General features: G+C 57.1%; 1 protein-coding gene across 16 annotated transcripts in view; it reads right to left on the bottom strand.

Moving 5' to 3' along the window:
• The window catches only part of COL27A1 (collagen type XXVII alpha 1 chain), a 143,734-nt gene extending 130,185 nt beyond the window's left edge, over window positions 1-13,549 (bottom strand). For 13 of the 16 annotated variants that reach the window (XR_004350296.1, XR_004350298.1, XR_004350297.1 and 10 more), the window contains exons 1-3: window positions 13,079-13,548; window positions 6,645-6,715; window positions 757-2,489 (exon numbers count right to left, since the gene is read on the bottom strand). Coding sequence is in view for 8 of the 16 variants with exons in the window: in XM_032634403.1 (XP_032490294.1) it covers window positions 757-2,489; window positions 6,645-6,715; window positions 13,079-13,143 (1,869 nt within the window). In the remaining 8 variants the exon portion in view is untranslated. Of the gene's footprint in view, window positions 1-756; window positions 2,490-6,644; window positions 6,716-13,078 lie in introns of all 16 variants that reach the window. The other 3 variants (XR_004350303.1, XM_032634401.1, XM_032634402.1) reach the window with 3 other exon arrangements.
• Window positions 13,550-14,019: the final 470 nt, after the last annotated feature.

The raw sequence follows: 14,019 nt of genomic DNA on the forward strand, positions 1-14,019 counted from the left end.
AACTCCTCTACCAGGGGCCACAAATCAAATGTCTACAGGAGCCAGGCAGGTAACAGAAACAAGATGAAAGGACTGGGTTTGAAGGCCAAGCAGGAGACGTGTGGACAGGCACACACAGGAGGGGGTGCTGTCCTGTCTAAAGCAGCAGCCCTGACACAGCCGCAGCCCACGGGCCACTGCATCTCTCCCTCTTCCAAGAAAAGCCGGTCACCCAGTCTTTTAGAAGAAATCTCTCACATTTAAAAAAATATTAATAACTTATTAAACATTTGTAAACAATGCTGCACGTGCAAAAGAAAACACACTCAGCCCTACCCACGTGCGACCTTTGCCTGAAACTCGCAGACAAGCTGGTGAGCTGGAGGAACCCTGTTCCAGGGCTCAGGTCTTTGGGGACTGCGTTACCTGGGGCCAGTCAGTTCGTGGTTTTCCTTAAGCCGCTCAACCTTTACAGTGAGGCTAGCAAAGAGTGACTTGGGGCCTGGGTTAACCAAAGCCCAGGGTTTGCTCTTACCTGGAGGGGGCCACCAGACCCAAGTCCACCCCAGGGGATCACAAATCTGGGGCAGGATGTGCAACCATGAATACAGCCGAGGTGGAGGCGTGGGGGACCCGGGATGGAGTCAAGGCCCTGCCTGTAAGCAGCTCCCTGCTCTAAGCTGTTTCACTTCCTCTGCCCTGACCAGGAGCAACTGCCTACCTGCCCCAGTCACCCGCTCAAGCTCCAGGCAGCAGGCACACCTGAGCCAGTCTTACCGGTAAACCACAGTCTCCCTTGGGCCCCGGAGGTCCCGTCAGCAGCAGGAAAGGTGTGGGTCCCACCAGGTGGAAGAACGAAGAGCCAGTGCTCATGGGCTGGGGGCTGGAGGACAGGAATGGCGCCGCGGCCAGCACCGGGGCCGGGGTGGTCTGCTGGCTGGGCCGCAGCTGCCTGGGGCTCGGCCCAGTTGTCAGATGGTTAACTGGGACATCCTTGGCTGCCTTCCCAGGTCTAAGAGGGACGGGCTTCCAGGGGCTGCTCTTGGATCTGACTTTCTTTGCGGCTTCTGATCCAGTGGGTTTCTTGCTTCCAGTGGGAGCTGAACCAGGAGCGAGGGTGGGAGGCATCGCTGTGGCCTGTGGCCGATCAGTCCCGGAAGCTCTAGGACTGGGGGCAGGTGATGGGGGCAGGACGGCGGGTCGGGGAGGTCTGTGTGTGTTGGTGCGGGCAGGGGCTAGCTCACTGACATGACTGCTCATCTTGGCCTCCGCCTGGACCACTGGGGGAAAAGACTTCTTAGAGGAGCTGGCAGCAGGAGGTAGCGGCCGGGTGCTGGGTGCTGGGGGTCTGGGCGTTACAGGGTTCCTCTGGATCGGCTTTACTGTGGGACAGGAGACTTTGTCAGGAACTGGGTGGGAAGTGGGTAGCACCGGCTTCTTGGTTGGGGGGGCTGCCTTTGTGAAGGAAGGCGGAGCTGCCTTCCGGGTGGGGCGGGGACTTTTGACAGGGGCAATCGAAGGAGAAGGGGCCGAAGGCTTGGTGGGGTGACTTTTGGGAATTTTGGTGGCTGTGCTCTTCTGCAGTGGCTGGACAGGCCTGGTGGAACTGGCGGGAGAGGCTGGGGGCACGGGAGGCAGCCCTTCGCTGGCTGACGGCCTGGCAGGTGGCAGGAGGGTCCGGGCTGGGCCGCCACCTGTGATGGGCTGGTGCGGGCCTGTGCTGCTGGTCCCTAGGGGCTTGGCGGGCATGGCAGGCACCACAGTCACCCTGGGCTCCCTGCCTGCTGGCCGTGACGCCAGGGCTGGCGTGGCAGTGGTCAGGTTCTCCAGGCCCAGCAGGGCAAGGTCGGTCTGGAAGGTGAGGGGTGTGCCAGAGTCTTGGGGGAGGAAGGGTCCCAGCTGGGGCCGGTACGTGTCAGCCTGTCCACACTGCTTTCTCAGGTGGGTACAGTAATTGTGAGCGACCTGCGTCACGGGGTAGATACTGAACTGACACAGGGCACCTTCAAACTGGACTGCGTGTGGGCTCATCTTCCCAAAAAGGAACAAGCCCTCAGGGTCAAGCGCTGGGTCCCTGTGGAAAGGCAGCGGGACAGGCACCCGGTGCTGCCCGCAGGCCGTCACCAGGGTGACGGTGCGGCCGCGGAGCTCCAGGGCCAGGTGGTGCCAGCGCCCGTCGTGCACGTCAAGGTCGAAGGCCACGGAACGTCGGGGCCCCAGGTGGACGACTGTCTTGCCGGGGAGGAACTGCAGGCCCAGCTGCAGCTTGTGCTTCCGGCTGCGGACGGCGAAGAGGAAGGCATGGTTCACCCGGTGGGAGCAGAGGCTCAGCACCAGTGCCAACTCTGTGCCCAGGGCGGCAGGTACGACGGCAGCCGTGGGGGCCTGGAGCCGGGCCCGCTGCGTAAAGATGAATCCTGATTGGAACGGAATGACCCCTGGGGGCGGGGGGCTCCGGCCGCCCGCTGCCTTCGTCCAGCTGAGGCCCAGCTTTTGGAGGACGTCCACATCTGGAGAGGGAGGGCAGATGGGGAGAGGACACAGTCAGGGCCTGCTTCCGGCTGCACAGACGGTGAGGACAGTCCACCCGCTGCTACCTGCTGCCCCACGGCTGTGGCTGACAGCACAGAGTCGGAACCAATCCCTCGTCTGGCTACGTGATCCTGCACGTGCAGACCGTCCTCTACTTATGATACAGTTACATCCCGATAAAGCCAAGGTAAGTTGAAAACATCCTAAGTCAAAAATGCATTTAATACACCTAACCTACGGAACATCACGACTTAGCCTAGCCTACCTTAAACAGGCTCAGAACGCTTACATTAGCCTACAGCTGGGCTAAATCATCTCACACAAAGCCTACTTTATAACAAAGTGCTGAATATCTCACATAATTTGTTGAATACTATAAGTGAGAAACAGAATGGTTGGACTGGTTCAGAATGGTTTAAGTGTACTGGTTGTTTCCCCTCGTGGTCTCGTGGCTGACTGCGAGCGGTGGCTGCCGCTGCCCAGCATCACGAGAGAGTATCATACTGCATATCGCTGGCCCGGGAAAGGATCAAAATCAAAAACTCGAAGTACGGTTTCACTTTTGCACCATCATCAACTCAAAAAATCATAAAATCGAAACATCGTAAGTTAGGGACCATCTGTAGCGGCTAAAAACACAGACTCTGGAGCCAAACTTCCTGAGTTCAAATCCCACGACCTACTAGCCTTGTGACTTCAGTGCCTCGGTTTTCCCATCTTTTAAATGGGGTAATAGTAATACCAAACTCAGAAGGACGTTGTGAAGATTAAATAAGAATGCACTTGGAAAAAAATGCCTGGCACAAAATTAGCACTTTTGAAGGAGAGCTATTAATATTAAACATAATGATAATCACCAAATGCTAGAACTAAGGGTATAAGAGCCTGCCCACCATGGTTTGTTTCCCCTTCTCTCTTCCTTGAAAGCCATATCCTCCAGGAAGCTGGCCCATAAGTGAGGGAACGACAGGAATGTTCATGTCACCGGAGCTTGGGAAGGCTGTCCAGGGGACTTGACTAGTTTCACCATCGTTTTCACCCAGTCTCCTTCCCACCCCCAAAGTCTCTCTCAGGCTGGAGCAGACATGGGGAGCTGCTGTCTACACAGAAGGCAGAGGACATTTCCAATGACTCCCTTCCTCCCTGTGTGGCCTTGGACAGAGCAGAGGAAGTAATCAAGGCATCCCTGCAAACTCTGTCCTCTGGCGAAGCGTCTGGACATGGGACCGTGGCCTGGCCAGGTCACATCCGCCTGGTAATTATGCCGACTGGGCTTGCCAGGGCAAAAGGAGGGCTTCCAGGGTGTTGATGGAAAGGTTTCCTGACCTTGCCTCTCGTCGGGTCATTCAACCTCCTCCAGTTGGCTGAGCTGCCAGTGTCTGCAGAAGCCTGCTCAGGAGCTCCATCTCAGCAGGAAAGGAGAGGCCGCCTCTGGAACTGGGTTCTGGGAAAGGTCCTCAGGCCTCCTCCTCTGAGCTCAGCATCCTAACCCCTGAGTGTGGAATGCTCTCTCCCTCATCACCTGGAGTAAGAGGGGGGTGCACGGGGCTCAACGCAACCAGCTCTTAGTAGACCCTAGGTCAACCCCTGTGAGATGGACAGGTGGATGGACAGAGATAAATGGGCTGGAAAAAGCTGAGAACCTGAGTGCTGGTAACATGGCAGCATAATGGTTCCATAGCAGGCTCTGGAGTCAGAAGGCTGGACTTTAGAGCCACACAAGAGCACCTGTGAGTCCAGCCTGAGCCTCCGTTCTCTCTGCTGTAAAACGAGGCTGCAAGAGTGCCTACCTCATCGAGGTGTTGGGAGATGAAATGGAGGTCTTCCTTATTATCTATCCTCACCCACCCCTGCATCAGGTACCTCTGGCCAAGTCTCTTCCTGTCCCCCAGGCCTCAGTTCCCCTGCCTGAAAGACAAGGGAAACCAGACCTGGAGGTGGCCACAAAGTGCTAAGAATGTTCTAAGAACTCTGTAGCTGTAGGCTGCTGTTTCACGTTGGCTTGGATTGAAGACTCTTATTCTTCCCTAGGACCCTAGGGCCTTCACCTCCCTTCAAACTCCTCCTTTCTCCCACCTGTCTGTCCCCAAGTCCTAAGCTAAAATAAACCACACTGTTTAAGGACTGTGAGTAGTAGCATACTTTATACGTTTAATCACTGAAAGCCTCTTACTATCGTGAGATACTTCTCACTATAAACAACTTAAAAGGGAGGAGCCACTTGTAATGACAGAAAGTCACGCCCCCTGTCCCACCTCGGCAGCCCCTGAGGGGCTCTCAGGCCTGCACACATCTCTCCCTGCACCCTGCAACTTACAGCCGCTTGCGCTCCCTCAGGGAAGATGACAACCGGCCAGGCCAGGTGGCACCGAGGAGGTTTCCCTTATCATCCTCTCCAGGGGGGTTTTGTTTTTGTTTTTGTTTTTTTTTTGCTGCATTGGGTCTTCATTGCTGCACACGGGCTTTCTCTAGTTGTGGCGAGCGGGGGCTACTCTTAGTTGTGGTGCGCGGGCTTCTCATTGCGGTGGCTTCTCTTGCTGTGGAGCATGGGCTCTAGGGCATGCGGGCTTCAGTAGCTGTGGCGCATGGGCTCAGTAGTTGTGGCTCACGGGCTCTAGAGCGCAGGCTCAGTAGCTGTGGCGCACGGGCTTAGTTGCTCCGCGGCATGTGGGATCTTCCCGGACCAGGGCTCGAACCCGTGTCCCCTGCATTGGCAGGAGGATTCTTAACCACTGCGCCACCAGGGAAGCCCTCCACGTGGGTTTTTAAGCTGACACCAGGCAGTCTCCAGGCCTCCCCTGTACACTACCTGCAGCTCAGGGGCCAAGTCCCCAACTCTGCCACCTGGAACTGACAGAGGTGGTCACTGCTAAGCCTCCGGGAGCCTCTGACCACTGTGGGCTCCACGGGGATAGAGAAGGGCCGCTCTTGCCCAAACTTGTCAGGTAGTATATAATTAACAATAGTAAGAAGAACTAACATTTACTGAGCACTTACTATGTGCTTTATACGGGTTATCTCTCTCTATTCTCTCAATCATTTATACAGCGGGTACTGTTTATTATCCCCATTTTACAGAGGAGGGTCAGAAAACTGAGCGATAGTCACTTGCCCAAGGTCACACAGCTTATAATAAAAGGCCCAGCTGGCCCCCGGGTCTTTGTCCTTCCTTCGTCACTACGCTATCCTATCCTGCGCTGGAGCCCCTAGACTGGTTGGAAGGCAGGGTGGAGACACATTAAGAATGCCATCAGGGGAGAGGAGCTGGGGGACAGGGAAATGAATTCAGCCCAAAACCAAGATGGAGGGACCCGGCCAGCTGGCCGCAGCAAGATCCCTTTATTACGTAAACCGGGCTCCACACTGCTCCAGCCTCTCCTCACCACCCCCCTAGTGCCTGACTCAGGACTCTGGACAGCTGTTCACCTACTCTGTGGCGGAAAGAGCAAGCTCGGAAAATATGACATTTGCACAAAATGTGGCTGGGCAGCAGGAGTCTCTTCCGGGCACAGCCCTCCCCTTCCAGGGGCCCAATCCCCGCCCGGTGGCCAGGTCAGGCCACAGGGGCTCTGGGAGTGCCCGGCCGCCTGCCCGTGCTGGGCGGGCGTGGAGGAGGGGGAGGGGCTGCTATTTTAAGTGGCATTGTGGCCGCTTGACAAACAGATGTGGGAGACGTTTCAGTTTCCATGGGCAGTGGTGTAGCCAGCCTCCCGCTGCCTGGGCCCCCTGGACAGCTCCTCAGGGATAGGGGGAAAAAGCGGCATCTCACGGGAAGGGGAGGGCGGATCACAGGCGTGGGCAGTGATGGCTGTGGCCTTCGTGCCTCTTGTCAGCACTTCTTGGGGGTACCCATTGGACAGAGGGACAACTGCAGCTTACTGACCCAAAGTAACTTACATTCTGCCCCGGGGAGGAACAAAAGCATCACCTTTCCACATTTCTGCACTGAGCCCTTTCTGCCCTTCACAAAACATCAAACGGAGAGAAATTTGCCAATGACTGGCTCCATTCTACTGATGAGAAAGTCGAGGCACTGAGTTCCAATTAGGGGAACTGATGTCTCCTACCCCTGCATTCTCAGATCCCTTCTGTCCTCCTTTGTCTCCCCCTGGACAAAGAGAAGAGAGAATTACCTTCAGGAGCTCCTTGGGTGGAAGCCAGGTGACAGGCAAGGGAGACTAAGATCCAGGTGAAGAGAAACCCCCTAGAGACCAGGAGACACAAGCAGATGTGACATCAGCTTCCACCTCTCACGTCCAGGTCCAGCCAGGGAGTTGGGAGTGGATCACCCAGCCCCAGTCCCACCCCAGTCCCGCCCAGGGGAGGCAGGAAGCGAGGCACAGGCTCCAGGACCCCGTCGGACCAGCCCACGCTCCCGGGGGTCCAGGCACAGCCTCTTGGGGCAGGACCTGCTTACACAGTACAAACACAACCTCGCTTTTCACAGATCAATAAACCAAGGTCACCGGGCGGGAACTAGTAGGCAGGAAGCCCTGCCCTGGGCCGTCAGGAGACCCAGGGTCCAGCTCAAAATCTGCCGCTGACTCACTGGGCAACGAGGGAACAGCCCCTGCCACTCCCCGTCTCTGGGCCTCAGTCTCTCCATCTGTACTGTGGCCTCAACATCTTGAGGCCCAGTGGGCAGCAGAGCCAGGGCTGAAAGGTCAGTGGGAAGACCAGACTGCTCTGCTTAGATGACAGGTAAACTTCTCAAAGGGCAGGAAAGATGAGAACTCAGTGTCCAGACTCACGGCAGAGGGCAGGAGAAGACCCCTCAGCCAGGACCAGTGTGTGCTAAGGAATCTGCCTACCGGCTTCATGCTGATAGGAAATGGGAGAGAGGGAAGGAGAGAAGAGGAGACGACGGGGAGTCAGGCCCCCACGGGTGCAAACCTGGCCCCATTGCTTACCAGCTGTATGACCCTGGATGAGTCCCTCCGCCTCCCTGAGCCTGTCTCCTCCTCTGCAACTCGGCTGACACTCCCTATCTCGCAAGTCAGGCGTGAGGATTAAATGAGCTCATGCATGTCAAGGGCTCGGCCTGTTGCCAGCCACCAAAGTGCTTCTTATTCTTAGACCAACCCTGCTGTCCCTGCACTCTGGGGCCCGGAAGGGTTAATGCTCTGCTCAGGGGATCCTGCCAAGATGGGCAGAGGCAGTGATCCGATCTCACCTTCCTGTGGGAGCAGCCACTGGCGACACCCGAAGCCACCGGGGCATCTGATCCCGAGGCAGGCAAAGGGGAGGGCGGCACGTGGCCAGAGTCGGCCAGCTAGGATGCAGGCAGAGAGAGCCCCGACAGGCGGGTGGTGAGGGCAAAGGCTGGGACACGTGGGCCCAGGATCCATTTCCAAGAGAAAGCCTAGGATGATGTGCTTCTGGGGAATCACGTAATCCAGGAAACCCATCTGCCAGAGTGGATGTCTGGAGTCCCGGGGTCTTCCCAGCTCCCTGGGAGCCTTGGAAAACACCCTCTGATTTAATACCAAGTACTCCAATTTCATTGCAATTAGGATCGATGGTAATCCTGACCTGGACACTGTGGAAGACACTGATGGTTACCTACCCACAGCCATCCCCCTTTCTGCTAGTTCAGGGAGACCTGAACTTCAGAGGATACTGGATGAATCTGGATAAGTCTAAGCCCACTCTGGGAATCTGCCATGCTAGTGACTGGCTTAGGCATGCATATGTGACCCAAAGGTGGCCAATGAGGTGTGAGGGATGCCTGTCAGGGCCTCTAAGAAAGAATTTCAAAGGGACATGGAAAAGGTTTTCCTCTGGCCTTTGCATGTTGTTGAGTGAGGACCTGCTGCTGCAGCCATTTTGTGCACATGAGGTAACAAGCTGCACGAGCGTGTGAGGACGGCAGAATGGAAAAATAGTGGGTGTCTGATGACACTTGAGATGCTGAATTGGCCAACCCTATTACTGCTTTTCCTTTGGGCCTCTTGATATGGGAGGTAATAACTCCCCTCACTGTTTAAGCGCTGTTCAATTGAGAGTTACTCAGAGCATAAGGTGAACTAGCTCAAACAGCACTCAGACGCTGACGGTCCCTTGAAAGCCTTCTCCCGCTTCTGGGCCTTTGCACATGCTAATCTGAAGCGCTCTAGACACTACTCTTTTGCCTGGTCAGTTTCCACTCATGTGTTAGATTCTAGCCTGGGTGTCATTTCCCGGAGCCTGCTGCACATACGTCACCAGGTATCCCATGTGTGGTCATTGTCTATTTCTCTGTTTCCCTTTCTAGCCCAAGTCCCTGCAGGGCAGGGACCACATCTGTCTTATTCACTCTTGTTTTCCCAGCACCTGGCAGGCATGTAGTAAGTGTTCAGAGTATTTTTGCAGAAGGAACGAATGTTACCTGGTATTACAGGACTCTGGACTTCACAAAGTATCTTCCCAAAGCTTTAACTCCAGCAGGCCCACCCCACCTCTGACATTTTCCAGGGATGCTCCTGGATAATCCTTGCTCCCTCCTCATCCTCTCCAATCTGCTGCCACTGCTGTGAGAATGCCTTTTACACAGGGCCTGTCCTCCCTGCCTCCACGGGCCTCACCTCCAGCGCATCACTAGCAGTAACTAAAGGTCAGTGCCTAGCGGCCCTGGTCTTGTCTCGGGAGAAGGGTAGAGGCTGGCCCTCCTGGCATGACCTGCCCGCTTGAAGCAAACTGGCAGACACATCAGCCGTGATGAACAGTCATAGGCAGCTTTGGATTTGACAAAAACTGAGGCCTAGGGACGGTAGGTGCTTCCTCAAGGTCACCATGGGAAGACTCTGGGGACATAGCTCTTCAGTACTATTTCCCACACCCACCAAGTAGCTACTCCAGGAAACTGTGGCCAGATGTAGTGGGGAAGAGCCATCTCCTACATCCCAGTCTTGGTAGTTCCAAAGCACAGCTGCATAGCAAAGGCTCTGAGAAGTCTGCAATAAGGAAATTCACTGCACTTTCCGTCGGTCAGCAGTGCCTGAACGTAGAGGACCAGGGAACTCATTTTTCCTGAGAATGCCTCCTCAGAAGACACTGCCCCTAGCTCTCCAGTGTTCCTGCAACCTTACTAGTCTCTGTTCCATTTCCTTCCGGTCTCCTCTCTTCCCAGCCCTTTCCAGGCACCAGCTCTCACTCCTTGAGTCTCTCCCTGTGTCGTCACATCAGCCCTTCTTAGGACGCTCCCCAAGCTGATAAAGAGAGGCCAGGTGGAGAGGAGAAGGTGCAAGAACCACGCACATCCTTCTCGGTCAGTTTTTCCTGCTGGGGTTATGCCAAGGTGACCACCCTCTAGAGAATAAGAGGACGTATTGGGGGCAATATCTGTAATCCCTAAAGGTCAGGAGAAAGAAGACTCACAGGGGAGATGGGATGGGAATCTTCTCTTCAATTAAGCTTCCTAACACCGCGGTTTCTAACTCGAGAATTTCGGCTCTGAAAAGGCCTGTTACAAAAATATTTGTCTCCCTTTCATTCACCTCAACAAATGCAACTGACCCTCTCAGATCTGGATTCTGTGTGCACTTGACCCAGAAACTGCCGAAGTATAGCACGGGAGTATAGAGTGGGAGAAGGTCCTTTGAGATCATTTAGAGGCCAGACTCTAGTCCCAGCCCCTCTTTATAGAGATGGGCCACTGAGGCCCAGAGAGGGGAAGTGACTTGCCCAAAGCCACACGGCATGTCAGTGACCCACATCATCTGACTCTACCACCTAGAAGACAGTCCTTTTCGCTTGACTCGTCTCCCATGGAGAAGAAATCGGAGACTTACAGGGACTTCCTACTTGCCAGACATCAGAGTCCCAGCCTTCACCAACAGGAACAGAGATGCAGCCTGGGGAGCCAACAGCCATCTAAGTAAGCTCCAGGCCTGGAAAGTTGGCTCCCAGAGGGAGGTCCTGCCGATTCATTTGCTCCCGTTCCAATCCTGTTTAGGCCACTGCTAATAACGTTTAGTGCCTGCACTGGCTCAGAGCTTTGTTCTTTCAGACTTCTGTCTTCACCGCTGACTCGTGGGCCTTGGCTGGGCGAAGCCAGGGCTCAAGAATGTAGGGAAGACCAGAGCTCAGCGGCCAGAGACGGCAGAAGGCGGCCGAAACGGGAGCCACGAGTTAGGGAGCCTGACCTTGAAGACACAGCCCGGCCACACGGCCCTCCAAGAAGGGAACCCAGGTGTTCCTTTCTCCTGCACAAAGCCCTCTGCCAATACACCTAGCGTGGTTACTCCTGGACCACGAGGCCGGCAAGAGCCTGCAGCTGGTGTGCATGGTTTTTCCTCTTTCCTTGTTACCTGAGAACGTACAGGCGCTCAGAGACCCACACAACTTGAACATCCACTGTGAGCTCTGAGCTGAGACCCAGGGCACAGAAACACAAGGAAAGCAGCCCCGTGGTCTCTGGGCTTGGCTGTTATCCCACGGAGCAAGCTGGTAAGGATGCAGCCAGAGGACCACAGGAAAGAGAAGGGGGATGAACCTGTCCCACCTGCCTCCATGAATTGGCCACGCCCAGGCTTTCTTCACACCTTACACCTCTTCCATGGGAACACAGACAGGGCATCTGTCTGGATAGGATGCGGCCCAGAATTTTCCAGTTGTTTCACACATCCATTCAAGATGAAGTGAATAACGATATAAGTAAGAGCTGCCATTTATTGAGCACTTACTACATGCCAGGCCCCGTCCTAAAAGCCTTTTACAAGCACAGGCCCACTAATACTCACAAACACCCTTCTGGCTGGGAATGAAGATGCCCGTTTGGGGGGGATGAGAAAAAGGAGAAGCAGAAAGACGAGGTGCCTGCCCCAGCTCACAGGGCAGAGGCAGGATTCGCACGGCTTGACTGAAGTGCCCTCTCTGCCCATGGGTGTGAGTTTATGTTTTGCTTCCATTTCCGCCATCAACCGAAATGGCATTTTCGTGTGCCAGGCAGGTTGTGGGGTATCCAGAGGGTCCCTGAACACAGAGGGGGAGGAAGAGCCTATGCCAACAAAGTAATGGGCGGAGTGTGCTCAGGGAGGGACAGACCGTGGGTTACATTTGGAGGGCAAGCCCCCTCCAGTGCGGCATCAGGGGTGCTGATGGCTGTTGAGTTGAGCCTTGCGGATGGCAGGCTTACGGAAGCACGAGGGAGGAAGAGTGTTCTGAGTACAGGGAGGAAGGGGAACGAAAGAGAGGCCGGGGATGCTCCGTAACGGTGTCATGGAAGCTGGGCTGGGAGCAAAGCTAGGAGGCACGCAGCAGGCCAGAGGGCGCAGGGTTTGGGGCACCGCAGTGGTTAGGGAGGCAGAGGCTGGGCCGCAAACAGTGTCACTGCCCACTTACCTAAAGCTTGGGCCCCACTGTGGGGCGCTTGCCTGGCACCACTTTTCTACCCAACCGCTGGCATCTGCCCTGGCACAGGGTCTTCTGGAGAAAATGAGTCAGCAGTGTGCTTACTGGTGCTGTGTGTGTGTGGGGGGGGGGGGTGAGGGGCAGGGGAATCTCAGCCAGCCCACTTTTTCCAAGACATGGGAAAGAGAGGGGGAGGCATCACCCCCCTGATCCCAGCGCAGAGGGGGCAGGGCATGGTGGCCAAGGGCGGAGCTACAGCCCTGACCAGCGTCTTGGGAATGTCCTCCGGTCCTGGGGGCAGGACGGACAGGGAGCAAGTTCTGCGCTTCTCTGGGTCCTGAGGGGCTGCTCCCATCCTGCCCACTGCCACACACACCCACACGCGGTGACTCCCTCTGGTACGTGCTCACTCCTTTACAACTCCTACTCCACAGGCTGGGAATCAGAGCCTCTGGGTCCCAGCCCCTCCTTGGAGATTCCCTGCCCCTCTCTGGCCCTGAGTCTCACATCTGTGCAACGAGGGGTTCGAATTAGTCATCTCCCAGGGCCCTTTATGCCCTGACATGCTGGCTCTCACTTTTTCCTCTCTCACACGCAGGACAGGAATTGAGGACCACCCCCCGCCCCTCCCCAAGCAGGGAAGCACTGAGACACACGGACCCAAACAGACTGACACACATGCGGAGATTTCCAGAAACAGGGGACGTGCAAAGACACACAGACACTGAGACAGCAGCAGAAACCGAGACCCGCAGCCCTAGAAATTTGTAGACAAGTTTCCCGAGAACCGACAGAAACGGAGACTTACAGGCTCGGGACCTGTGGACACGGACACTGGAACACACCGAGACAGTCAGAAATGGAGATCCCCCCCTCCCCCAAGCATCCAAAAAGCCCTCTTCCGCCCCCCCTCCCGCGCCCGCCCGCCGCTCCAGGCGCCACCCCCACCCCCCAATCCCGATTCCCGGGGCTGGTTCTGCATGGGACCCTCCCCAGCTCGGCCCCCGCCCCAAGGCGATCGGGCAGCCGCGCCAGGCAGGGAAGGGCGGGCAGCGCTCTCGCCAACCCTCGCCGGGCCGGGGGCGCTGCCCGCTTTAACCCTTGGCGGCCCGCCTCGCAGGGGTGAAGGAAGGAGCAGGAAGCTGACGTTCCGCTGGAAGCGTCCCGCGCGGCGGGGAACCCCCGCCTCCGGAGCCGCTAGAAGCTGGGGAGGGGGCGTCCCCGAGCCGGTACTCACCTCCCGCGCGCCGCCGCCGCCGCCGCCGCTGTGCCTCGGGCCCCCCGCGCCGATCCCGCTCCCATGGCGGGCCCCTACTTCATGCTCCCGAGCCCGGGGGGCAAGTGTGGGCGCGCCCCATGGGGCCGCCAGCCCCCCGCCCCGCCGCGCCAGGCGGGCTCAGAGCGCTCGGCCCCCAGGCCCCCAGCGCAGCCCCGCTCCCAGGGGCGCCCGAGCAGGCAGGCGGCGCGGCCGGGGCTCCGCGGGCGCCCGCGCCAGGCCCATGGTCCCAGGAGTCCCGGCGCCGCGCTCGCCCCTGCCTCGCTCTTCTCTGCTTCCACCGAAAAGGAAGAAGAAGCAGGGGAAAAAAAACAAAATTCAAACTTTTGGAGGCGGGCTGCTGGCGGTCCCCGGAGGCAGAGCAAGGCCGGGCGAGGGCGCGCGGAGGGCGGTGGAAGCTGCCTCCCCGCCGGCCTGGGGGAGGAGAGGAAAAGGAAGGATTTGGGGGAAATGAAGGCGATTTAAAGTCTCGGCCCGCGGTGGCTCTCCACCTTCTCTCCTCCCCGCGCCGGGCCGCCCTCTGCTGCCCCCTGCTGCCCCCTGCCGGCCGCAGCCGGGGACACAGCCTCCGCGTGCCCACGACTGTCCCGCTGAGACACTCCACGCCCCCAGCCCCCCTGTAAAGATGGGGAAACTGAGATTCACAGAGAGGAAAGAGTTGGCCAAGACTGTACAGCGGGATGATCACAGTTCGGAGACTCGGGACCTCTAGATCGTGAGACTGGGGGTCCCCGAGTTGGGGGCAAAGATAGAGGGGGAAAGGGGACAGATACTATTGTTGAAAGGAACCCGGAGTTCCAGGGACAGATCTGGGACTAGGACTCAGCGTCCAGACTCTCATGAAAACAACAACCAGTGTTCTACCACACACATGCACACACCTATTTTCCTCCCAGATTCAG

This window comes from Phocoena sinus, chromosome 6 (assembly GCF_008692025.1).
Source record: "Phocoena sinus isolate mPhoSin1 chromosome 6, mPhoSin1.pri, whole genome shotgun sequence".
NCBI lineage: Eukaryota > Metazoa > Chordata > Mammalia > Artiodactyla > Phocoenidae > Phocoena > Phocoena sinus.